The sequence below is a fragment of the Macaca thibetana genome, chromosome 20 (assembly GCF_024542745.1).
Source record: "Macaca thibetana thibetana isolate TM-01 chromosome 20, ASM2454274v1, whole genome shotgun sequence".
Classification (NCBI taxonomy): Eukaryota; Metazoa; Chordata; class Mammalia; order Primates; family Cercopithecidae; genus Macaca; species Macaca thibetana.
The window spans coordinates 16,692,951-16,719,225 of record NC_065597.1 but is presented as its reverse complement, the minus strand read 5'-3'; the positions used below and the strand labels follow the sequence as shown (position 1 = coordinate 16,719,225).

General features: G+C 50.7%; 1 protein-coding gene and 4 non-coding genes across 7 annotated transcripts in view; 2 read left to right on the top strand and 3 right to left on the bottom strand.

Annotated features, from left to right (window-relative positions):
• The window catches only part of VAC14 (VAC14 component of PIKFYVE complex), a 115,335-nt gene that overhangs the window by 79,784 nt on the left and 9,276 nt on the right, over positions 1 to 26,275 (bottom strand). For 2 of the 3 annotated variants that reach the window (XM_050772697.1, XM_050772698.1), the window contains exons 2-10: positions 19,949 to 20,099; positions 19,433 to 19,600; positions 18,511 to 18,573; positions 17,849 to 17,956; positions 17,174 to 17,283; positions 16,764 to 16,870; positions 15,610 to 15,744; positions 14,556 to 14,705; positions 5,115 to 5,178 (exon numbers count right to left, since the gene is read on the bottom strand). In XM_050772697.1, coding sequence (XP_050628654.1) covers positions 5,115 to 5,178; positions 14,556 to 14,705; positions 15,610 to 15,744; positions 16,764 to 16,870; positions 17,174 to 17,283; positions 17,849 to 17,956; positions 18,511 to 18,573; positions 19,433 to 19,600; positions 19,949 to 20,099 — 1,056 coding nt within the window. The remainder of the gene's footprint in view (positions 1 to 5,114; positions 5,179 to 14,555; positions 14,706 to 15,609; positions 15,745 to 16,763; positions 16,871 to 17,173; positions 17,284 to 17,848; positions 17,957 to 18,510; positions 18,574 to 19,432; positions 19,601 to 19,948; positions 20,100 to 26,275) is intronic. The other variant, XM_050772699.1, reaches the window with a different exon arrangement.
• TRNAG-GCC (transfer RNA glycine (anticodon GCC)) lies at positions 12,301 to 12,371 on the bottom strand. Its single transcript has one exon. It is a non-coding gene; the product is annotated as a tRNA-Gly (tRNA).
• TRNAG-GCC (transfer RNA glycine (anticodon GCC)) lies at positions 13,119 to 13,189 on the bottom strand. The gene has a single exon. It is a non-coding gene; the product is annotated as a tRNA-Gly (tRNA).
• Positions 22,442 to 22,512, top strand: TRNAG-GCC (transfer RNA glycine (anticodon GCC)). Its single transcript has one exon. It is a non-coding gene; the product is annotated as a tRNA-Gly (tRNA).
• On the top strand, positions 23,153 to 23,223 carry TRNAG-GCC (transfer RNA glycine (anticodon GCC)). The gene has a single exon. It is a non-coding gene; the product is annotated as a tRNA-Gly (tRNA).

Below are 26,275 nucleotides of genomic sequence, written 5' to 3'. Positions count from 1 at the left end.
CACAATCCTTCAAGGCAAGGCACAGATGAGCAAGCCCAGGTCCAGAGGCAGTACGGGACCCATCTGAGACCATGAGGCCATGTACCAAGCACTCATTCCCTGGGCTGGAGACACTATCCCTGGGCTTTTCCTCCCTTGCCTGGCTGGAGGTGGAGATCATGGGAAGCAGGTAGACCCTAGAGGACCAGGCAGACTGATCTGAGTGCCTGGGAAAGGGAGGGTCAAGATCCCAGCTGCCATCAGCTCCCAGCTGCTCTGCTGGGCCGGGTTGGCTGCTGCTGCTGAGCTCTGCGCGTGCTCAGCAGGGCAACTGGGGCTCCGGGACCCTGTACTCTTCCTAGAGGGGGACACTGCATGATGTGCTCAGTTCCCCAGCTGATGGGCCGGAGCCTGAGAGATAGCACCCTGCTGTCCTTGCTTACCTTACCCATCAAGAACAGAGGGAGCTCACTCAGTTTAAAAGACATTTCTGCGTCAGTTCCAAAAAGTCTAGACGAGTCACTCATGGGGGCTTCTGAGTTATTTCAAGGTGTCTGCAAAATTCCATTTTCATGGAGCATTTTCTCATAAAACATCTTATAATGAATGTCTTTACACATACACGCACTACAATTTCCAAATGCATGGCGCTGCTGTGGCTATTAAAATATAGATTTACTGAATAAAGCTTCTGATACTACCAATAAATAATAAGAAGTTCCAGTTGTTCTCTCTGGGAGACAGCACTTCATTTCTGTAACGTCTAACTTTTTACGGTGTTCGGGTTACATCTCTAATCAAATCAGAAGAAAGGTAAATCTAAAAATAGAAGAAAGGTAAATCTAAAAATAGAATTGCTTCTGAAATTGAACTTGCTCTTTAAAATACAGATAATTATGATTTTTTTTTCAATCAGCAGAGGCTAAAAGCTGGGAAATACTGATTTCTAGAACTTTCTGCCTGCTTATTTACACGGCAGCTAGCTACACCGGGAGAACTAGTGTCACTGAAGACATCATGACCCTCGGCAACAGCCTGAGCATCATAGTGGAGGTTGTTCATACAACACTTGTTTGAGAACTACTAAATCAAATGAGTTAGGGAGGCCGAATGCAAAACTTCTGGAACTCTCCAACTGCAACTAATAAAGTTGAATGCATGGGCTCTGGAGTCAGACAGATCTAGCTTGAATTCCAACTTGGCTACTAATTAGTTGAGTGACTTTGGGCAAGAAGTTAACCTCTCTGGGTCTGTTTCCTCATTTGTAAGATGGGGATAATAACAAGGTTCCCGTAATAACAATTGTAGCTAAAATGTGTAAAGTGCTTTCTGCGGCCCAGGGACCATGCTATGTTCTTGACACACTTACAAAGCTTTTAAAAATTATGATTATTGAGACAGGGTCTCGCTCTGTCACCCAGGCAGGAGTGGGGTCTTGCTCTGTCACCCAGGCAGGAGTGCAGTAGTGCAATCACGGCTCACTGAAGCCTCGAGCTCCGGGGCTCAAATGATCCTTCCAGCTCAGCCTCCTGAGTAGCTGGAACTACAGGAATGTGCCACCACACCCAGCTCATTTTTGTATGTTTTGTAGAAACGGGCTTTCACCATGTTGCCCTGGGCTGGTCTCTAACTCCTGGGTTCAAGCAACCAGCCTGCCTTCGCCTCCCAAAGTGCTGGGATTACAGGCGTGAGCCACCATGCCTGGCTGTTCTTTACATACTTTAACTCGTTGAAGTCCCATATCCCTTTGGGGTCAGTGCTATTATTACACTGAGTTTAAAGATGAGGAAACTGAGGTGGGGGAAATCATGCTACTTGCCCAAGGCCACAGCCAGGCATGCTGGAGTTAGGGCGTGAATCCGGACAGTTGGCTCCACCAGGCAGAGCAGTCAGGAGAGAGAACACACCCAGTGGAGACATTTCTCTCTTAACCCTTTCCTGAGCTGGCAAGCATCCTTCCTCCATCCTGCTTCCTTCACTTTCCACCTCTCCCTGGGGAGTCCAATTTTCCACCTCCCATGTATTTCCCATGCTCTGGAGGGTGAAGGAACCCAGACTACAGCCATGTCGTCACCCGCTGCTTTTCCAGGTGACATTCTTCCGTGGCTAAGCCTGGGGCCACCAGGGGCTTCTCCAGTATTGCAGGGAGAGGGGAGATGAGGGAGGCGGAAGAGGAAGGCTTCTGCTCTCAGGTTTAGCCAGTTAATTCTCCCTGTGTTTTGGTCCAAATGAGAAATCTTTTATTAAAAATCTGGGATGCAAGGATTGCTTCCATGGTGATCCTTGAACCCATGAAAGTGAATTCTGAATTTCATGTGGATGTGCATTCTTTGGTGTGTGTGTGACAGAGTCTGGCTGGGTGGGTCTGGCTATCTGGCGACCCTGCACCATCCCACCTGTGTCCAAGCTCAGTCTCACTGTTAACACCAGCTGTGGGAAGAAGGTGGTGCGCTGGGGCCCGGGCGTCTTGGCTCTGGTTTTACAACTCTGAAGGCACCCACCTCTTGAGCACAGCTGGTGATGCTGACTGTGCAGCTGCCACGTGGGGACCTCTGTCACCAGGAGTCAGGAAGCACTAGATCATTTGTTCTTGTTTGGTTTTTTAGGTAGGATGGTTTGGAGTTTAGGTAGGATTTGGCATCAGCTTCTGAATGAGAGGTATAAACCAAAAGCCTGGTTCCAGTCTAGCGGTCCCCGGCCTTGGCACAAGAACTGAGGGCTCCTGTAGGCTCATCCCAGCCAACGGTAGCGCAGTCTCCCCAGCGAGGCAGTGGACAGTGGTGCCCCTCTGCAGCCCGTGGCTTAAGCCTACCTCTGCCTTCTCCTAGACTTCCCCTGACCTCCCCCTTAATCCTCATAGGCCAGATTACAGAGACAAGTCTACAACAGGCTTTTGGCTGCCAGAGGGAGGCTTTTAAATCCCAGATCGGATCCTGCCATTCCCACTTGTGACACCGTCTCCACAGCCTGCAGCGCAAAAGCTAAGCCCTCTGCAGGATACGCCAGTCCCTGCGTGTCCGTCCAGACCGCTCCCCGAGTTCCACGGCCCAGTACCTGAGTCTGCCTCCCTCCTCCTGGCATGCTCCGTCACCTGGAACAGAGCTCTTGACCACCCCACCCACACCTGCTCTTCCTTCCAGCCCTGGTGTGCAAATGACATCAGGATAGCCGGGCTCTGGCTCACACGAAATTTCTAGAAGGCAGTCTTTCCCTCACCTCTCTCCTGCCTACCCCATCCCACCCAGCAGTGAATTCTGCAGTTCCACCTTCAACACGGAGCCCAAACCCACCCAACTTTCTCCACATGCTGCTCCTCCCCAGCCTGAGCCCCCATCCCCTCTGATGGGGACAATGGTGACAGCTCCCTAGCAGGTCTGCATCCACCAGGCCCCTCCTAGATCCACTGTCCACAGAGCAGCCCCCTGTGCTTCCCTCCCTTCTCGTCCCTACCATGAAACTACTGACCCCACGGGACTCAGACAAAGCTAAAGGATCCGATATGAAGGTTTAGCACTGCACTGGGGCCCTGGAAGCCTGGCTGCGTTGACTGGCATTAGCTGTTATTCCCAGCCAGTTTTCTCAGTGCCTGGGCTCAGGCACCATGGCCCTCCCTTTCCAGTAACTTCACCCCTCACATCAGTCGCTCCCCTTTCCAGTAACTTCCTGGCTGCTTCTCTGCCTCACCACTAGAGTAAATGAATGAAGGTCAGGGACACACTCAGGGGCCAGCTCTTATCTTGGAGCCTGCAGGGGTGAGCACAGGCAGGTGCACTGGAACGTGTGACTACATGAACACGAGAGAATGGTGACATTCACTGATCTGCTCCATCCATGCAGGGGCTCGTAGGGGCACATTTCATCATTGGCTGCACCTGCGTGCTTGGAAAACATGCTCAGGGTGTCGAGGGATGAGGTAAGTTCACAAATGGTATCGACGAGGGAAGAACCCTAGCTAGGGGTCTGTGGGGAGAAGCTCTTGGGGGAGAGTGCACCTTTTCTCTTCATGAGTGACTGGCTCTCCCAGGGCCCAGGTTCACTGTCAAGTTCAGGGGGAAGAAACCCCTGTATAAGATCCACCATCCACTCTAGCCCCAGAGATGCCAATGTCACCCAAAGAAAAAGTGACATGGGGCAAGTCCAGGGGACTCAGACCAGGGTGGAACTGTGAGAGTGCCTTCCCCGGGGAGTCCCCTCACCTTGCAGGGAGTATGGAGGGAGCTGCAAGGAAGAGAGTTATTTTGCTGCCTGGCCTGCACTGCCCCCATGTGGAAGACTGCGCCATTACAGCTGACCTGGGCGCACAGGGACAACAGCTCCTGGGGCCTGTGATTTATCCTTAATCTTGGATGTGATTAATGACCACCCATGCTCCAGGCTGTCCTTGAACAGACTTCCCCTTGTCGGTCTTGTTGGCCCCATATCATCCTGGACAAACAGACGGTGCTAAGTCAAGGCAAGTGTAAGTGTCTCACTGCAGTCACCGGTATTAGCTGTACTTTTATTATTACAACTTGCGTTTCTTGCGTTTATTGACCTCCAATAGCTTACTTTTTTTTTAATATTTAAAAATAAGTAAGAACAATCCATTTTCTTTCATTCTTTCATTCTTTTTTTTTTTTTCCAGACATGGTCTCACTCTGTTATCCAGGATAGAGTACAGTGGTGTGATCTCAGCTCACTTCAACCTCTGCCTTGCTCTGGCTCAAGTGATCCTCCCACCTCAGCCTCCCCAACTAGCTCGGACCACAGGCACATGCCACCACGCCCAGCTAATTTTTTGTATTTTCAGTAAAAACAGGGTCTCGCCATGTTGCCCAGACTGGTCTTGAACTCCCAAGCTCAAGCGATCTGCCTACCTCGGCCTCCCGAAGTGCTGGGATTAGAGGCGTAAGCCATCACGCCTGGCCCCCAATGGCTTCTAATCCACCTTATCTATCCATCCAGCCTGGGTGGGGTGGGCTTGCTCAATGTCCTTCAGATTCCCTCATCAATTAACTCTTTTGTGTACGAGGGTGTCCCAAAAGCAGCAGCCGCGAGTAGGGTTTGCTTTGGGTCATTGCTGTAGTCTCCTGCATCCAGGAAAGATCTAGGTCACTTGCTTTCCACAAACCCTCTGGCTGAAACAAGCCACTTACCTGGCTGCAGTGAAGACACTGATGCTGCTACTGAAGCTGGAGTCACAGGAACCATCTGGACCTCCTGGGAGAGGAAGAGGAACAAGGGGTCATGAAAGGCTGTTGGGTCTTTTGAATAAACAAGACCCCTGTGACAAGCACACACAGAACTCTCCAGAGCCCCATACCTTGATTCAGGCTCTTCAAAAGGACCATGGCTCTGGAGCCCTGAGAACCCAATGCCCAGTCATTCTCGATAGTCCCCAAGCTTGTAAGTTTGTAGTCACAGTGATCTCACAAGGAGGGGACACCAGTGCTGAACACATCTGGCAAATCTCACAAATGACAGATACCCAGTGTCCTTAGCTATCAGGAAAATGCAAATCAAAACCACAAGATACTACTGTATACCCATCAGGATGGCTAAAAGATAATAGCAAGTGTTGATGAGGATGTGGAGAAACTGGAACCCTCATACATCGCTGGTGGGAATGTAAAATGGTGCAAGCTGCTTTGGAGAACAGTCTGGCCATTCCTCCAAAGGCTAAACAGAGTCACCACATGACTCAGCAGCTCACTCCTAGGTATATACCAAAGGGAAATGAAAACTTATGGCCACATGAAACCTTGTACATCAATCATGTTCACATCTGCATTATCTACAATAGCCAAAAAGCGGAAGCAACCCAAATGTCTATCAACAGACGAATGGATAAATGTGTGGTATAGCCATACAATGGACTATTATTTGGCAATAAAAAGGGATGAAGTACTGATGCATGCCATAACATGAATGAACTTTAAAAACATTGTGTTAAGTGAAAGAAGCCAACCATAAAAGACTACATATTGCATGATTCCCTTTCTTGAAAGTGTTTAGAACAGGCAAACCTATGGATATAGAGAGTGGACTGGAGGCTGCCTAGGATTGGAGGAGATGGGGGAATAGGGTACAATGGCTAAGGGATTCTTTCAAGGACACGGAAAACATTCTAAAATTGATTGTGGTGATGGTTACATAACCCTGTGAATCTATAAAAGTCACTGAATTGTATACTTGATGTTGGGTGAATTGTGTGGTATATGAATTCTCTCTCAATAAAGGGCTTAAAAAATGACTATGGGGAAAGGACTGTGACTGTACTGTGTCTGTGCCTGAGTCTTCCTCCAAGTAGCCAACTCAATATCTGTCATTAGTATTTAACTTACTGTCATATAACCCAGGGTAGAAAAGCATCTATACCTGGCATTGACTACTTATATTTCTAAGTTAAGGAATAACTTTTAAATGCCAACCTTTTTCTTTTGGCATCTAATCAAGTTTCCTAAAGAGCCAAGATGTTCTAGATCTGGAAAGCTGCTGGTAGGATCCTGTTCCGCCTTCAGCCCCCATCTAGGCACTGGCCACAGCTCTCACTGCACTGAGGAGGGAAGAGGGGGCTGGTAGTCCTGCAGTTCCAGACTCCTGATACTATTTTGTAGTTGTGAAGTAATTTTAGATGTACAAAAAAGTTGCAAAAAGAGTAAAGAATTCTTTTTATACCTTTCAGCTAGCTGCCCCTAATGCTAACATTGTACATACTCATAGTTCAATTATCTTTTTTTTTTTTTCTTTGAGATAGAGTCTCGGCTCTGTTGCCCAGGTGGAGTGTAGTGGCACGACGTTGGCTCGCTGTAATCTTTGCCTCCTGCGCTCAAGAGATTGAGCCTACCTTAGCTTCCAGGGTAGCTGGGACTGTAGGCATGCAGCATCAAGCCCGGATAATTTTTTTTTGTATTTTCAGTAGAGATGGGGTTTTGCCATGTTACCCAGGCTGGTTTCAAACTCCTGGGCTCAAGTGATCCACCCACCTCAGCCTCCCAAAGTGCTGGGATTACAGGCGTGAGCCACTGCGCCCGGCCCCATAGTTCAATGATCAAAACCAGAAGATTAACATCGATACAATACCATTAACTAAACGATTACCCTAATTTGAACATCACGAGTTTTTCCATTCCTGGCCTTTTGTTCCAGGATCTCACACTGCATTTAGCTAAACTGTCTTCCTTGTCTCCTCCAATCTGTGACAGTCCCTCAATCTGTGTGTCTTTCATAAACTTGACACTTTTGAAGCACTGGTCACTCTGCAAAATGTCTCTCCGTTTGGGTTGGTCTCACGTTTTCTCATGAGTAGGGAGTTGCGCATCTTTGGAGGGATGTCACGGAAGTTCCGTGCCTCAGTGCACCCTATCGGGGGCACGTGTTGTCTGTTAGCCTCGTTACTGGTGACGTTAACCTCATCGCCTGACGCAGCCTGCTGTGTTTCTCCCCTGTAAGGTTACTGTTTTTCTGTTTGTAATTAATAAACATCTTGGGGGAAAATACTCGAGATTAGACAAATATTCTGTTTTCCCTCAAACATGTCCCCAGTGACTGACCGCAGCACTCAGGGCTGCAGCTTGCCTATTACAAATATGACTGCGGAATTTGCCTGATGGTGATTTCTGTTGCCCCTCTTCCTACATTATTGACTGGAATTTTCTTTTTTCTCTTTCTCCCCGTCTCCCCTTTCTCCCCCCCCCCCTTTTTTTTTTTTTTTTTTTTTTTGACACAGTTTGACTCTGTCACCCAGGATGAAGTGTAATGGCATGATCTTGGCTCACTGCAACCTCCGCCTCCAGGGTTCAAATGATTCTCATGCCTCAGGCTCCCAAGTAGCTGAGATTACAGTCGCGCACCACCAGGCCCGGCTAATTTTTTTTTTGTATTATTAGTAGAGACTAATATTAGTATTATTAGTTTCACCATGTTGGCCAGGATGGTGTCAAACTCCTGACCTCAAGTGATCCACCCACCTCGGCCTCTGAAAGTGCTGGGATTACAGGCGTGAGCCATCATGCCCAGCGTATTGACTGACGTTTTCTGTAAGGAAGAGCTGTCTCTTCTCCATCATTAATTAATTCAATTATTTATGTCATTATGGACTCCCGGATATTGATGTTATTCAGTGGGTTATAAATCAAAACGATCATTATTTATATTGTTGTTCTAATGACACCAGGCTTGGCCTCTTAAAAGTTTTAAATTATACAAGTAAAATATATCCTCATTCTAAAATTTTCAAACACAAAGCAAAACCTCTTTCTGTCCTTAATCTTCAATCTTACTTTTCTCTACCTACAGGTCACTGCTCCCCGGGGTAGGCAAATCTCCTGCGCTGGCTTGTGCTGTCCTACTTCTTATTTTGTAAACATAAATGGGATTACAGTGTATTTTCTGCAACTTGTGTAGTTTTCACTCTGTCCTGTGGCTTAGAGCAGTGCTATTCTAGGTGCGGGCCACAGACCTTTTCTCCTAGTAAAGGGGGCCTTTATTTCCATGTCCATACTGCCGCCTGTCCCCTGTAGACCCAGGATGCAGCTCAGAGGGGACAAGGGCAGCCGTGGCAGGGGACTGGGCCCGCTGAGATGCTCGTCCTCCTAGTGCCAAGGCCCAGGCAGCCTGGGGTCTGTCTGCTAGACCAGGGCCTGGGGAAAGGTGAGGAAAAGCTGGGGAAAGCTGGGCAGGATAGACTGGAACAGTAGCCACAACTCCACGCCCCTGGAGGGCATCTTTTAGAAATATCATCTAAAAAAATTTCATCTTTTAGATGAAATAATGTGGCATCAGAAATTGGCCTCAAATTAATTTCGATTGTCTCCTGATTTTCACTCTTACATCTCTCCTGTGCTTCCATGCAGGGTGGGACTCCTGAGGGGAAGGATTGGGCACTTCTTATTTTAATAGGTAGTGTCCTTTAGGAAGGTTCTACCAATTTATATGTATTTCCAAATCGGAAGAGCAGTCACCCCTTCTAAAGCCTCACACAGGAATATTAGTATCCTTTTTTTTTTTTTTTTTTGAGACGGAGTCTTGCTCTGTCGCCAGGTTGGAGTGTAGTGGCGCAATCTCAGCTCACTGCAACCTCCGCCTCCTGGGTTCAAGTGATTCTCCTGCCTCAGCCTCCTGAGTAGCTGGGACTACATGCACCCGCCACCGCGCCTGGCTAATTTTTTATATTTTTAGTAGAGACGGAGTTTCACCACCATATTGGCCAGGATGGTCCCGATCTCCTGACCTCGTGACCCACCCACCTTGGCCTCCCAAAGTGATTAGTAATCTTTTACGTTTGCCAACTGGATGAGTAAAAAAGATACCTTTCTTTTCTTTTCTTTTTTTTTTTTTTGAGACGGAGTCTCACTCTCTTGCCCAGACTAGAGTGCAGTGGTACGATCCTGGCTCACTGCAACCTTCGCCCTCTGAGTTCAAGCGATTCTCCTGCCTCAGCCTCCCGAGTAGCTGGCATCATAGGCGCCTGCCACCGCGCCCAGCTAATTTTTTGTATTTTTTAGTAGAGATGGGGTTTCACCATCTTGGCCAGGCTGGTCTTGAACTCCTGACCTTGTGATCCACCTACCTCGGCCTCCCAAAGTGCTGGGATTACAGTGTGAGCCACTGCGCCTGGCTGATACCTTGCTTTTCTTTGCAATTCTCTAATTCCCAAACGGAGCATCTTTTGTTGCCCTTGTGTATGAATTCCCTCCTCAGAGAACTGCAGCCTAACACGGTGCTTGTGGGCAGAGACTCTGCAGCCTTTTGGCCTGGGTTTGGGCCCTGACTCCCCCTACCTTCTAGCTGTGTGACCTTGGGCAAGTCACTTGACTTTGCTTCCCTTTCTTCACCTGTACAATGGGGTAATGACAGTACCTATACCCTAAGCTTGCTATGACAATGAAAGAGCTAACATGTGTTAGGTGTTTAAAATAACACCCGCCATATCGTAAGAGCCATGGTAGCATTTTTATCTTGTTTTTTAGAAATGGGGTCTCATTCTCTTCCCCCAAGCTGCAGTGGCGTGATCATGGCTCACTGCAGCCTCAAGCTCCTGGGCTCAGGATATCCTCCTGCTTCAGCCTCCCAAGTAGTTGGGACTAAAGGTATGTGCCACCTCGCCCAGCTAATTTTTAAAAATTACTATTTTTGTAGGGACAGGGTCTCTCACTTTGTTGCCCAGGCTGGTTTCGAACTCCTGGCTTTAAGCAATCCTCCTGCCTCAACCTCCCAAAGTATTGGGATTACAGGCATGAGCCACAGCACCTGGCCCATTTGTTACATAAAAGATTAATGGCCCTGTCATGGACTTTCACGTTTGTCTTCCATTTTTTTTTCTGACTTAAAGGAGCTCTTTCTTGTGTTTGGATACTAACTCTTTAATGACAAAATACATTGCAAATATCTTCTCCCAGTCTGGGTCTTGCCTTGTAACTTTTAACCTTTTTTCAGTTACACCAATTTTATTTTGAGATGGGGTCTCGCTATACTGCCCAGGCTGGACTCAAATTCCTGGGCTCAAGGTATCCTTCTGCCTCAGCAACCTGAGTAGCTGGGATTAAAGATACGTACCACCACACCAGCTTCAGCTTTTAATTTAAATATGGTGTGTTTCAATCTGTTTTTTTTGAAACAGAGTCTTGCTCTGTCACCCAGGCTGGAGTGCAGTGGCACAATCTCGGCTCACTGCAAGCTCCGCCTCCCAGGTTCACGCCATTCTCCCGCCTCAGCCTCCCGAGTAGCTAGGACTACAGGCGCCCGCTACCTCGCCCGGCTAATATTTTTGTATTTTTAGTAGAGATGGGGTTTCACCATGTTAGCCAGGATGGTCTCGATCTCCTGACCTCGTGATCCACCCGCCTCAGCCTCCCAAAGTGCTGGGATTACAGGCGTGAGCCACTGCACCCGGGCCCTTTTTTTTTTTTAAATAATTTTTGCTTGTGGTCCTTGTTTAAATAAATTCTACCAGGTTTTTTTTTATTTTTGAGATGGAATCTTGCTCTGTTGCCCAGGCTGCAATGGTGTGATCTCGGCTCACTGCAACCTCCACCTTCCAGGTTCAAGCAATTCTCCTGCCTCAGCCTCCCAAGTAGCTGGGACTATAGGTGTGCACCACCATGCCTGGCTAATTTTTTGTTTTAGTAGAGATGGGGTTTCACCATGCAGGCCAGGCTGGTCTCGAACTCCTGACCTCGTGATCCGCCCACCTCGGCCTCCCAAAGTGCTGGGATTACAGGCGTGAGCCACCGTGTCCGGCCCCTAATTTTTGTATTTTTAGTAGAGATGGGGTTTCACCATGTTAGCAAGGCTGGTCTCGAACTCTTGACCTCAAAGGATCCGCCTGCCTCAGCCTCCCAAAGTGCTGGGATTACAGGCATGAGTCACCGTGCCCAGCCATAAACATGTATTAAAACAACCACTGAAGCACCCGTTAGTGTTTGTCATGTGCTAAGTGATTTACATGCAAAAATTTTGTCTGAAACACACAACCATAGTATAGGTTAGGTATTACCATTGTTACCCTACTTAATGAATAAGAAATCTGAGGCTTAGAAAGGGCAGGCAGCTGTCTGAGGGGAACAGATATAAAGTCAGCAGGACTCATAGGCAGGTTGTTCAGACCCCAGAATCTCTGCTGCCATTCCTGAGACAATCAGGACACGTCCTGGAGAGGACCAGGCTGGACACGCTAAGTGCCCTAAGAACTCAGAACCAGGGAAAGGGCACAGTGCTGTGGATGGCCCCAAGTGGCAGGCCAAGGCGGAGTCAGAGTAAGTGAAGAGGCACAGATGAGGGGCTGCCTGACTGGAAGTCCTGTGGTTAGAGGAGGAGGGAGAAGATCCAGAGGGTGGGGCAGGGGTGCAAGTGTGCACACACACAAAGGTTCTTGCCCGGAGGTGTGCCATGAGGAATGTGGTGCTGTCCCAGATCAGCACAAGTAAACAAGGAAGGCCAGGCAGGAGGTCCTATCTCCAGCCAGGTGGAACCGGGTGGGAACAGAGGGAGCAGAGAGAGAAGAGCGAGCAGGAGAGGCTGTGATGAACCTGTCCCTCACCAGCAAAGCATCTCTGTCTTGTGGCTGGCGGGGACTTTCTCCTGGGCACCTTGGTAAAAGACTAGTGATTAGTTAGTTACAAGCTAAGCTGGGCTGAGAGTGGATGTAAAGGCCCCAAATTAGCTGTTACCTTCTCTGGGAACTAGTACAAAGTGAGCTTTTCATCTGCTGAAATGCTGTTTATGAGGCAGTAAAATTCAGAGCCAAGAAGCATGAATGTATCCTGGTTAGGGTAATACTCTCCTGGGCAAGCAGCTGTGTGAAAAAATGCTCAGGAAAACCATCTAAAGAGGTAGACAGGCTGCATTGGCCGGGAATCGAACCCGGGCCTCCCGCGTGGCAGGCGAGAATTCTACCACTGAACCACCAATGCTCCAGCTGGCAGAGATGTTTTTAGTTGAGGCCACGACCCACAGGATGGAGTGGTTCCTTTCCAGCGGGCTCGACTTCTTGCCACATACGCAGAAAGGTGGCAGGGGCTGTTGGGTTCTAATTTAAAGGAATAGGCACTGCCTTTTTTTTTTTTTTTTTTAAAATTCAGATATAATTCATATAAGATTTCACATAAAAAATTCACCATTTTCCAGTGTTCAACTAGGTATAGCACATTTACGAAGCTGTGTACCCATCACCTCTATTTAATTCTAGAACATCTCCATCACCCCAAAAAGAAACCAGGCATCTGTGAGTAGCCAGTCCCAATTCTCCTTTTCTTCAAACCCAGGCAACTGTTACTCTGTCTTCTGACTATGGCTTAAGAGGCACTGTGAACTTCAAACAGAGCAGAAGCTGAAGCTGTGTAAGTTCTATGATCTTAACTATGTATATACTAAAAACTGGAAAAAATACGTCAAAATTTGAATACTCATTGCCTGTTGGGGATAGTCTTGTTTCTTTGCATTTTTCTCTCCTTTCCAAATTTTCTAAAATGAGAATTAGAAAACAAAAATCAAACACTCATATTTCAGTGAGAGGTCATAAAATATGTATCCCCGAGTCTTCCAGTTTCTCCCAGTAAAAAAGCTCCTCCCTTTGAAGGCCCGCACTAGCTTCTCTCTCCAAGTTAACTTACTTCTCCAAGTTTTCTTTTTCCAGGAGCTGCCAAAAAGCTTGCAGCTGCTGCATTGGCCGGGAATCGAACCCGGGCCTCCCGCGTGGCAGGCGAGAATTCTACCACTGAACCACCAATGCTCCAGCTGAGTGCTGTTCTGCCTCCAGCTGTTTTGGTGCTCTGGCTCATAGCTGTGCTGGCACAGCTGTAACCTGACACCTGAGATGGGTCCAGCATGGACGGCTGCTGGATTTTACCAGCCAAACCCACGGGAGGAGGTGGGGCATGCATGCCTGACATTCTGCTCAGCTGTACAAAAGAAAAGTACATGAATGGCAATGGGAGAATTCTCAGCAATTCTTTTGGCTCCTGTGGGCAGGTTCCAAACCTTACTCTGTTATCCTTAAAGATCTGAGTAGGTTATACCTCAGTTTATTCTCTGGCTGCTTCGGCAAAGGAGGACATCACCCCAAAGCTGATCAGTGACCTCTTGGTGAGGACAGAGACCCAAGAAATATGAAAGCATCAGGGTTCCAGATAACATTTGGAGTCAAATTCCAGATGCCAGTCGGCATTTTGTTTTGTTTTGAGACAGGGTTTCTCTGTTGCCTGGGTTGGAATACAGCGGTGTGATCATAGCTCACTGCAACCTCTGCCTCCTGGGCTCCTGGGCTCAAGTGATCCTCCCACTTCAGCCTCCTGAGGAGCTGGGACTATAGGCACGCACCACCACACCCGGCTAATTTATTAATATTTTTTTTTTAGAGATGGGGTTTTGCCATGTTGCCCAGGCTGGTCTCAGACTCCTGAGTTCATGCAGATTGCCTCAGACTCCCAAAGTACTGGGATTACCCAGCCTAGTCATAAATGCGGTTTCTTATAATGTGGTTTTCTTTACCTTACAGGTAAACAAGAAAATTATGTTAGAGGAGTCTGAAAGGAGAGCAGAGCAACTTCTCTTTTTAAAGGCACTTATTTGGGCAATAGAATTTTCAAGTACAGAATCAATCGAAGCTAGAGCTTTCTTAACCCTCCCACCCTGAGAATGACCCGCATGGTAAAGGCAGCCAGGCTTCTGGGTGGCTGGATGTCTACGGCCAAGAATCAAGTGCTGAATCCTGGTACTCCTCCCATGCTTCAAACCTTCCTGCCCTGAAAACTATTTCCTATAGCTGAACCCAGGAAAAAGATGAAGGAAAGCCTTCATGGTCTTTGAGGCAGTAAGGGTTAAGATCATGGCTGCTGGAGACAGCCTGCCTGGGTTCCAATCCGGTTCCAGCCTTCACTAGCTGCGAGTGTGTGGCCATGCTGCTCAGCTTCCCCGTGTCCTGTCTGCAGAATGGGGGATAACCACCGCTGCCACTGTGCTGGGTTGCTGCTACAATTATGTGAGTGACATATTATATATGTCCTGGCTGCTTAAGTGAGGCTCCAAGGCAAGTCCCATGACTTCTGGCTTCCCGGGCCCCCAACAGGAGGTGAGGGGTAGGGGTGGAGTCTACTCACCACTGGCTGTGCCCTCCTGCTTTGGCAGGGCATCGTCAGGGGCGGGCTCTGCCTGCCTCTGCCCGGGTCTCAGCTCATCCGGCTCGTCGTCCTCGGGGGTGACCAGCTTCATCAGGCTCTGGTTGCACACGTTGGCCACCTCTTTGATGCCTGAGTCCACTGATGTAAGGAGCATCATCTGGTTTGGATGCCTATCCCTCCAAATCTCTTGCTGAAATGCGATTCCCAGTGTTGGAAGGGGGGCCTGGTGGGAGTGGTTTGGGTCATGGGGGTGGATCCCTCACGAATGGCTTGGTGCCCTCCCCATGGTACTGAGTGAGTTCTCCCTCTATTATTATTTGTGTGGGGGCTGGTTCTTTCAAAGAGCCTCCCACCCCTCTTGCTCCCGCTCTTGCCATGTGACCTGCTGGCTTCCCCTCTGCCTCTGCCATGACTAAAAGCTTCCTGAGGCCTCACCAGAAGCCAAGCAGATGCTGGCACCATGCCTCCTGTACAGTGTGCAGAACCAGGAGCTGAAGGAACCCCTTTTCTTTATAAATTACCCAGCCTCATGTATTCCTTTATAGCAACACAAAATGGGTTAATATAGAGTGGTCCCAGCCAGAGGCGGCTTCTCTGAACCTGGTATTCCTAGTCTGGAGCTCAGTCGTCTCAGGGCTACGTTAGGCAGACAGGCTGTCCGAACTGAGTCCCTGCTCTCCTTGCCATACTGGTGCCCCTGTGAAATGTGCCTATTTCTTCTCTTAGGACCCCTTCCTAAACCCTCCCACCAACGGGATTTCCCCAGCCCAAGGTCGGGCAGTGTGGGCTCAGAGGGTTGGAACTTTGGGGCCCGGGACAGCTGCTCCAGATCTGCAAGTAACCAGGCAAGGTTCAACCCCAGGTCCCCGGCTTTCTCAATCCATGTTTGGCTCCACCTCTTTTTCCCAAGCTGCTAGGGACTATGGAAGTGTGATGGATCCTAAGAGAGCCCCCAGCCCCCAGTGCAGGGTCCCGCAACTTCATAATCCCTTTGGGGCTTCTCTCAATTCTTCTCTCCCAGAGCAAAGGATACTTTTCTTGCGGTCATCGTAGGCCAGGCAGGGCAAGACAGCAGTCAGGATCCCAGAGGAGTAGGGCAGCATGACGCGGCCCGCCAACTGGATGAACTCCCGCATCCAGCACATGGCTGTCAGCTGGATGAGGTCATCTGGAAGAGGAATCAGGGGGTTCAGAGGGGCCAGCACGCGCAACCCGAGTGCTCCCTCCCACTGACCATACACATGGGATGGGGCTGGCGGCCTGTGGAACCTGAGCGCTTAACGGCTTCCAGCCTCACCAATACTCTATTACCTATGTGCTTTGCCTTCTGAAGGTGGAGACACAGGCTGGGACAGAGCTACAATCCTGTGCTAGACTGTAAGGGCAGCTGCATCCCTGACCCTCTGCACTGGGACTCTGCTCCTCCTCTCATCAAGAAGTGGAATTAACTTCTCCAGCCCTTGAATCTGGGTTGGCCTTGCTTCTTTGGCCAATGGGATGTGGTGGAAGTGATGATGTGGCTGGTTCAAGCCTAGGCCTCAACAGGCCTTGCTCACTTCTACTGTCTTGGAGTCCCACTGATACCATATGAGCATGCCCAGGCTAGCCTGCTGGACGATGAGACACGTGCTGTCCCCATAGTCCCAGCATACCATGAGCCAGACAACTGCCAGACATGAGCGAGGCCACTGTGGCCCATTCACTCCAGCAACCCTACAGTTAAAGCAGGTACTTGACTGAGCCCAGCCAAGCCTGGCCCAAGTGAGTGGAACCACTCAGGTGACCCACAGACTCATGGTAAGTGACTGTTGTTTTAGGGAATGATGTTTTGCGGTGGTTTGATACTCAGCAGAAGTGAACAGATACATAATCCCAAGCTCCATGCATTTCAAGTCTCAGGGCTAAGGCCAAGTTCGCCAGCAAGGAAACCTCCAGATCTTACTTCAAAGAGGCCACACACACCAGGTGAAAGGACCTCTGTGCCTCTGCGGTGACAGAACCCAGACCTCCCTCTGAGAGACCTGGCGCTCCACCTCTCCCAGGGCCTGGTGTCACACTGGCTAACACTCTTTCCAGGAATCTCTCCTACCCCTTCACTGAAGCTGAGATGGTGAAAGGTGCTTCTGCGGAGGTGGCAGTGGCAGTGGCAGTGGCAGCCGTGGCTGTGGGCCCTCCCCCCACACTCACCCGTGGTCTGGCAGTGGATCACCAGGATGTTGGCCATCTCAGCAAACTTCACACTGGAGGGGTTCTTCTTAATTTCTTTTAAGAATTCTCCAAGAACAACCTCACACCTATAAACAAGAACAGGAAAGTGGAAACAGCGAGAGTCAGCCAGGGCTGGAGAAGCCTCAACCAGCCCCATTTCCGTGCTGGGTCAGCCACCCAGAGGGCGGCTTGGCTTCTGGACCTGTCACATGATCATTTTCAGATGCTGGGGATTGATGGGCTCTTAACTCCTCAAAGCGAGAAGCACAAGAGCCAGGAAAAAGTGCTAACTTCCTGCCCTCCTGTGCTGTCTGTCTGTGGGCATGAAGCACACGGGCACAGCCAGGGGTGGCAGCAGGTAGCAGCTTCCTGCCCCTCACTCCACTCACATTTTGCGAATCTCTTTGCCATTGTCGCCCAGGATCTGGAAGAGTCCATCCAGGATCTCCGGCAGGTAATCCAGCAGGTTAATGTCTGGCACCGACTCCAGAACCAGGATCTGACCAGGGGAAGGAAACAGGAGGGGAAGTCACACTAGCTCCAGAACCCTGTCTCCCGCTCACCAAAGCCTCTGGGACTGGGCCGTGGGAAGGGGACCCTGCTGAGACCGCACTGCCCTGCAGTGCAGGCGTCCCATGGGGGAGGAGGGTGCTGGCAGGGACAGCCAGCATTTTTTGTTAAATGTGCAGGGGAATGGTAATTTGACTCTAAGGAAATTCGGATGCCCAGGGGAGAAGGGGATGGATGGGGAAGGACAGACAAGGCTAGAAAAAGTGAGATTGCTGAAAGTAGTACTGCTGGCTTTAAAGAGAAACCCGGGTGTTTTCTGGCACAAGGAAAGAACTGAACCCCCTTCAGGGACAACAAGAACTGGACCCCTTTAGGGCCAACATGGTGGGTTTCGGGGGCAAAGCTGAATGAGGTGTTTTTGAATTATCAGGTGTTAATGGCTATTCGAGGGAGAGCATGGAGGGTTGCTACAGCCAAAGGACCTGACAAGAGTGTGCTAGGGAGCAGATTTTCCAAACTGGAGGCTGGAGAAACGGTGTCCAGTCAGGCCTTACCCAGGAGATGATGAACTGCCGGGCATACTGGTTGTTGGAGTAAATCCTCTCTCGCAACAAGGGGATGAAGCTCACCAGGTCAAACTTGTTGCTCTCAGTCACGATGTCCTGTGGATCGGAGGAAAGTGAGCTGCCGAGAGCCTGAGACCAGGGTTGCCTGACCTCGCTGAATCACTGGCCCAGGGCTGGCTCCAGCGCTCAGGCGGCCACCGAGGAAAACGGCAGATTCCGAGCTAGGCCTAAGAGGTCTCTGGAGTATTCATCCTGTCCCAGTCCACGGGACACGCAAAATGGGTAGATTGAAAGCAGGAATCAAAGTAGAGAGAACCAACTGAATGGCAAGACCCTACTCTCTGTGGTCTGGATGGAATGCCCAGGCCCCTGTGTCAGAGCCAGGGTGGTGTGGAAAGTGACAGGCAAGCTTCTTTGCTTTAGGTGGCGGCAACAAAAGGGGACATTTCAGGGGATGGCACAGTTCTGTATTTGATAGTGGTGATCGAGCTCTATATTCTTGTCATAGAACTGCACACCAGGGAGTACATGTAAATTTAAAATATATTTTAAATTCAAGAAGAACATTCCCAATGACAGAATTTCTAAGCTGTACAGACAGATGGGAGAAATAGATTATAGAAATAAAAGTGGGGATGAAGTACAAATACCTTTAAAAGGCGGTCTAGGAGCTCAGATCCGCTTTTCACATTGGGGTCTGGGTCGGCCGCCAGCTGCAAGAGGCACAGAGAGGGGAGGGACACAGAGGCGAGGGTCACGGTCGGATGCAACACCAGGGATTTCCTGCAAACCCGCGGCCAGGGCCTTGGTGCAGCCCGGAACATCCAGCAGGCCCCCCTCTCAGCGAACACATTTGAGAAGGGCTGGGAAAGTGGGAGTGGGGACAGTGGAGTCGGCCGATGAGCAGATTTAGGAAACACCCTTCTGTTCAGGGACTTCTCCTATGACCCGCCGGGGTTCCTGTTCCCTGTCGTGACTGGGTCACGGGGCCGCTTCCCGTCAGCCTTCCCCAGGGGTTTCCAATCTTCAAGCGCTGGGTCCTCGTTCCACTCCTGGAGGAGGGGACAGGGTAGCTGCGAGGCTGATACTCTAGAAACTTCCATGGCATTCTGTAGGGGCAGCAGCATTGCAGGGCTGCTCCGCGCCTGGGAGGAGAACTCCACCAGGCTGCGAGAGGCATGGAGGAGAGCATGAGCTTTTTCTGGGGCACTTATGAGCTAGACTAAGCGTGGCCCTCCCTACAGGGGAAGTATGGTCTGGGTGACGGCTTCAGCATCATCTCCTTCTACCAGGGAGGCGAGTGTTTCACAGACTATCAGTTTCTCCCCTCTACTGTGTGACAGACTGATACTTACATCAAATGCCATCAAAATGAATTAAAAGAGAAATGAACAAAGGTATAAACGCAAATCCATTAAAAATGATTAGATTCAATAGACAATAAGTGTCCCTTGCAGCCACATGCTTGTTTCCTCTGCCTGCATCTGGGAAAAGGGGTCCAGTGTTCCAGAAGGTCAAGTGTAGTGGGTGAACCAAGCGCAGCCCAGCGAGGAGGAGGAGGAGGGCGGTTACCTTGCTCAGCCCGTCAAAGAGAACGTTGAAGTGAGGCAGCACAGCGCCCCGGGCCACCTTGACGATGTTGTAGAGGGCCTCGCAGGCATAGTAGCGCAGTCTGCTGTCTGCATCATTGAAGCAGGTCAGCACTGGCTCGATCAGCTCCTTCAGGTAGAGTCCTGAGTCCTGCGAGGGGGCAGGAGGAACAGAAGACAGATCAGAATGGGTCGGAGCCCAGGCCCTGCAGCCTGCAGTGCCAGCTGACATCCCACCTCCCTTGGAGGTGCTCAGGCCTTTGTGCCAGAGCTGGACTCAAAGACCCTTCCCAAGTTTGCTACCCAGGAGAGGGCCCACGCCTAGGGGACCAGGCTGCCGGGCCGCAAAGCCAGACTTGCTGGTCTCAGGTGTGGACAGAGTGGTAATAAAACACAGGTCTGCAATGCCCTGCTGGGTCTTGAGAGGGAGGGCGTCTGGATGGCTTGGTTAGCGTCAAGGCCGGGACTGGTATGTCTGTTCCTTGAGTGAAAGGCCCACCTTGCCCAGTGCGATGGAGCAGGCGGCCAGGCCGATGAGGCCCCCTTTCCGGCTGTGGGGGTGCTGAGACAGGGCAAACTCCTGGGACAGGGTCTGGATCACATGCTTGATTTGCACGGTATTGTTCTGGGCCACGAACTCCCGGACCAGCCTGGAGAGAGAGGAGAGAGGGGCTGTGGAAATCAGGCTACCTCTGCTGCAGCCTCCAGGGCCTGGGGCTGCAATGAGGAAGGGAGATGACCTGTTTGGAAAGAGGAATTGGGAGATGGGCGTCTCAGGGCAGGTCTCAGTTCTGTTGCTGGCTGAGCCATGGTTGTTTCCCTATTCTGGGTCTCAGTTTCCCTCTGTGTACAATGGAATAAGGAACAGTGGTGCTAGCTCACTTCTGGGAATCTCAGAGAATGCAAATGAATGTGTCATTGGGACCAAAAAAGTACAATGCATCATCAGTTGATAAACTGTCTTTATTCAACACTTACTCAGCTTTCCATCCGTGCATCTCAGAAACCCTCTGCGTCTGAGCGACTATTTCTAGGGACGTTGCTAGGACACAGGCCCCAGCGTAATGGGTAAGATCCACGTGCAAACAAATAGTTGTAGCAAAGTGGTGCCAGTGATATCACAGAAGCAAGAAAATGCAATGAGCTCCGTCTCCTCGGGCCGTCCGGGAGGGCTACAGGGAGGTGCCAGTTGAGTCAGATCTTTAAAACAGTAACAGGCACTTTCCAGGTAAAGAAAGGAAGGCAGGGCACCTCGGGCATAGGGAAGAACCAGGCCAAGGCCACGCAAGCTGACATGGCATATCTGGAACGGGATGAGGGTTCCAGGGTGTGGAAGGAGTGGCTAGAGACAGGTAAGGAAACGATGAGTGGTTGGAAGTTTTCCAGCAAGGGATGACACGCTCAGCCCCATGTTCCAACTGGACATCGCCGGTGGTGGCTTGGAGAAGCAGGGCTGGGGCAGGCATGGGTTTGACGGGAGACTGATGCTGGGGACGTTCAGGAGAGCACTGTAGCTATGGGGTAAGGAGGTCCTGAAATGTGACTGAGGCAGTCGGAAAGAGCAGCGGGGAATGTTTCTAGAATTAAATGGAAAAGCATTAATAGCTGATACAAGAGGGGAGAGGAGGGTAGGGTAGACAGTGTCCCCAAGGTGTCTCCCTGGGCAGTGACGCTGGCGGGGAGAGGAGCAGGTCGGAGGGAGGCTGCCTTTGTGGGAGGGAGCGGCTGCTGGTCACCCAGGGAGGATGACTCCCCAGGCAGGCCCTGCCCCGAGTGCTGGAGCTGAGGGAGGCCTGACCCCACGATAGACTAGTCTGTTTTCAGAGCCCCATGGATACGAAGGCCAGGCCTCTGCCCTCCCAAAGCTCACAGCATCTCTGGGGCGACAGGTCTCACATGGCACGTGGTGGCAGGATGCCCCAGATCACTGATGTAGAAGAGGCAGCTGGGGTGGTCAGGGAAGTCTGCCTGGAAGTGGGATGGAGCTGGATCTTGAAGGAGGCAGAAGGGAAAGAAACGGGCCTTCCTGGCAAAAGGAGTCCTGTTAGCAGAGGTGAGGATGCGGAAGTAAGCACCCTTGTCTGGGGCCCCAGAGAACACAACAGCAGCGGGATGGGCTGCTGGTGGTAACCTGGGAATCCCCAGTTAGAAGAATAGATTTCATGTACCAGGGAGCTGGGCATATGAAAGGCTGTCTTAAGGAGCCTGGAGATGCTTGCGAGTTGAGGACAGGAGGCATGAGGGATGACACTGGTGGAGCCACTGAAGGTGGAAAAATGGCAGTCTAGAGACTTCAGACTTGAAAAAGTAACTGCAGGCACTCTCCCTCCTTGCTTTGCATCCAATCATGGCAGTTATCTTGCTCACCTGTTCCACAAATGGGGTCTCAAGTTGACTTGAAGAATTTTAAGAATAATCATGTCCAAAAGGTGTCCATTAGTCTGTGTGGTTCCAGCTCAGGCACTTTCTACTAATCAGAGATAGGACTTTCTAGTAATTAAAACCAAATATGCTGTCCTGTGAGACAGTGAGCACTCTTGCAAAAAGGCTGTTCAAAGAGGGACCGGGCAGTGGTTTGGTAAAGATTTAATACAGCCAATCACATGGAGCACCCATCATGCACCAGGCACTGTTCACGCAAGAGGTGACAAAATAGGTCTCGCTCTGGGCTGGTGGACGTTGGAGAGGAGATGGGTGCTTCAGGAAGGAGCTGTACAAGTGGCCTGTGAGTTGCCCCTTGCTTTGATCTTTATGGGGATGGGACTGTGGATGAACCCACGGCCTCTGGACAGAACGTGAACTCCAGTTCATAGGCCCCAACTCTCAAAGCAGTGTACTAAGGCGGGGCAAGGATGGTTCTACATCAACTTGTCTGGTCTCCCAAACTGGACAAACCAGCCAGGTGAGACCCAATCATATGTCAGAGTGCCTAAGTATTGACAGAGACAGCCCCTTGCCAAATGCCCTGCAGATGCTCTAACAAACAGCTGGAGCATTGGTGGTTCAGTGGTAGAATTCTCGCCTGCCACGCAGGAGGCCCGGGTTCGATTCCCGGCCAATGCAATGCAGTGTTGCTTTTTCTGCCTTTTCCTGGCCAGTTTTCCTCACAGAGACATCCTGCTAGAGGAGCCAGTCAGTCTCTCCAACTACACGAGACCTGCAGCAGCCAAGGGTGCCCACAAATCTGGAACCACACTTCCCTGCTACAGGTGCACATGCGAGCTGCTGGGTTCTCCAGAGAAGTACTCTCTATGGCTGTGGAGCCATGAACTTGATGCCTGCACCTTAAGGGGACTCCTGTTGTGCTGTCCTCAGCCTTGGCCAGTCTTCCACAGGAAGCTGGCATGAAACCTGAGAACAGTAACACAGTTTAACACAAGACTAAAGGCAGAATGTGGTGGGAGGACTCAAACATCAGAGGGGAAAAAGTCCCCCAAAGTTTTAATATACTTTTGCTACCAAGAAAGACTCAAGCTTTGGTTTCTGTTGCAAGGTCTGAAGGCAAATCAACTGGACATGCACACGTACACCCTCCTGCTTCCTGCCTTCTCCCTCCTTTTCTGCAGCCTGAGCGCTCCATTCCTGCAACTGTACTGATGTGGCAGCATCAGAGACTGGCTTCATATTCTATGAATCAACTTACACGCAAGGAGGCACAGGAATGGGGTTAAAGGGAGGTGCACACACAGCTGCTAACATCTGGGTATTGGTGGTTCAGTGGTAGAATTCTCGCCTGCCACGCGGGAGGCCCAGGTTCGTTTCCCGGCCAATGCAACAGCAGAACTTTTATTAATCCTAAGAGACTGAATTTGGGCTTTCACACTGCCTAAAGAATTTATAAATCCACTCTGAGAACTGAGAATGACTTGTTTCTAGTTGGATTTCAAATGCCTTTGATGAAAACACTTATTTTCCTAAATTGTGCAAAGATCTAGAACCTGGTCTCCTTGTTCTTGAAGAGTCCAGGATGTGGGACGCACCAAGGCCCGCTAGAGCCGCTGTGCCTCCCCACGCCTGCCCAGACAGCCTGCCCAGGAAGCCAGGACATGTTTCCGTTTGGTACAAGTTACAGCGCCACTAGGAGTGGGAGTGGGGACATCCTCGAGGCTTCAGCAAAGGGTCCAAAGGAAAGCCAACCTGCACGGCAGCGCAGGCCACCCTGAAGCCACCTCCTCTCCTGTCTCCCTGTTTCAGGTCACAAACATTCCCCGAGCAACTGGAGAGGGGACTCCTGTGTGGCAGCCAGTGGATGAGAGCTATTCCCTGCCCCCAAGGAGCTCTCTGCCAGGGTGGGAAGAGGGCTTAAGGAATACTGTGCAAACAGAAAAAACACTTGGTCAGAAGAGTATGAGATGAGCCGGGGCAGGCTGGAAAGAGCGATCGGTGTCTGCCAGGCAGGGATGTACTAGGGCTCTATAAGGGTCAGCATTGTAGATGGGTTTTGAAGGATGAGTAGGTGTTCATTCTGGAGCTGGGGAGGACGAGGCTGAACAAAGGCTCAGAAGAAAGAGGAGCAGACATTTGATTTGGCAGAAACAAAAGCCACAGGTGACAGGGTTGGAAAAGTTGCTCCCAGTCATGCAGCGAGGGACCCTGGACACTTGGCAAAGGGACTGGCATTTAGCCCCGGTGGATGTGAGGAGCTACAGAAGGCCATGAGCTCGCGAGTGGTGTGAACTTGAGGAAGGGCAGTCTGCACCAGCGGGTGGTATGGGTTTGAATGGCGTGTAGGAAGCTTTGAAGCCTACGAGGAAAGTGGCTCTGATGTCAGAGTGACAGCCTGCAAGAGTAACAGGGCCTCCTGAGGGAGGAGACGGGAAAGGTGGATTTCTGTGCTCAGCATTCCCTCCCCACCCCTCATCTTCACAAAGAGCAAATGTGTCCCTGCTTGGCACCAGCCGGAAGGCCTCCCCCACCAGAGTCCCACTAGGACTCAACTCAGAGCACCCCAGGCCACTACAAAAATGACAGCCCATTCAGGCCCTGTGGCCCCAGGAACTCCAAGTTTCTACTGTCTCCACCCCTGCACTTAAGGGTAGAATATTCTTCATCTCCAGGAAAACAGGCGTCAGGCAGACAATGGCTGGAGGGAAACCCATGGAACCTGTCCTCACCAGTATATCAGCCTGGGGAGCACCGGGTCTGGGGTCAACCCTGGGCCACTGGCAGGAATAATCTGTTCCACGAATCAAGCCCACCCTCCTTATCTGACACTTGGGGCAAGCAAAACAGGGACAGGCGGACCTCTGCAGCCTTCCTGCCGGGCTCCCAGCACAGGCTTCTACTCCCGCCAGGCCTGCCTTCTTACTGTGCCCTGCCTGGCCCACTGCTGCACCTCCCATCTACCCACTCTCTAGAAAAGCTCCTGGTCCCTTCTACATTCTACCCAGCCCTCAAAGTTTGGCTCAAATCCAACCCCCCGCCTTTCCTGATGATCCCACGAAGTGAGTGCAGAAGGACTCAGGACCCCTCATTCTGTGCCCAGCAAATGTGCTGTGGAATGTCAGCAGGTAAATTCCTTCTAATTCCTTCTCATGCGTGATTCCTACCTCCACAACCTTTTTTTTTCTCCTTTGAGACAGAGTCTCGCTCTGTGGCCCAGGCTGGAGTGCAGTGGCGTGATATCAGCTCACTGCAGCCTCTGCCTCTTGGGTTCAAGCAATCCTCCTGCCTCAGCCTCCTGAGTAGCTGGAATCACAGGCGCCTGCCATCATGCCTGGCTAATTTTTTCTATTTTTAGTAGAGATGGGGTTTCACCATGTTGGCCAGGCTAGTCTCGAGCTCCTGGCCTCTAGTGATCCATCCACCTTGGCCTCCGGAATGCTGGGATTATAGGCGTGAGCCACCATGCCTGCCCCTCCACAACTTCTTGAAAAAGTACTTGAGGACTGGCACTATGCATCTGCATCTCTAGCACTAGGCCTCTCTCCGAGTCCAGAACTTTGCGTGCAGTAGGTGGGTAAACACTTGTCAAGACTGGCAGGGGTGACAGGCAGCTTGAGCTGCAGGGAAAACCTGGGGCAAAACCCCACACTGCCATATTGGTGACATGGCAGTGCTTTGCAAACCCAAACCTAACCTGCGGGTTAATCAATATCGCATTTGGACGGTCCTCGCCCTCTTCTCTTATAGTCCAGGTTAGCAGGACCAAAAGGCACTATTACTAGGACCCGAAAATGCACACCAAGAAGGGCTCAGGTCACGAGGGCTGTGGCTAGTGGTCGGGGAAAGGTGCACAGGCTTGGATGATGCCTGAAGGGCAGCTGAAGGCGTGCTCTAACCCCTCACTAGGTGCTCCAGAACTGCCCTAGTCAGCCTGCCTGTGGTGTGGTCTCTACTTCACAAGGCAAGTGCAGAGACAAAAAAAGCAACTACAAGGGGAAGCAGAGTCAGTGAAGTTGAAAACCTGGGCATTCCCAGTTCCAGGTTTAGTGTCACTTCAAAAGACCACACTATCCCTCCTGTCATCTACAGGTTGTGAGCCAGAGGTGGGGATGTGAGGCTGAACTAGCTGTGAAGTTAGTATCTGGCCCAGAAACTCTCACGATCACAAATCCCCGGAGACCTTCACTAATGTGAAGGTCATGGACATTGCTGTCTTACACACCAGAGGACAGAATCCACTTCTGCCTGGTTTCCTCCAAAAAGTTCTGAAGAACCCTGGCTGCAGAGGTATCCTCTAGACACTGCTCAGAGCCTGGGTTCTCAGCTGGCCAGTGGTACTGCAGGATGGCAGGAACAACCATGCCCCAGAAGATACAAGCCCCAAGCGGGGCTAGCGTCAAGCTCTTGACGCCACCCTCCATGTCTCAAAGACTGCCACACC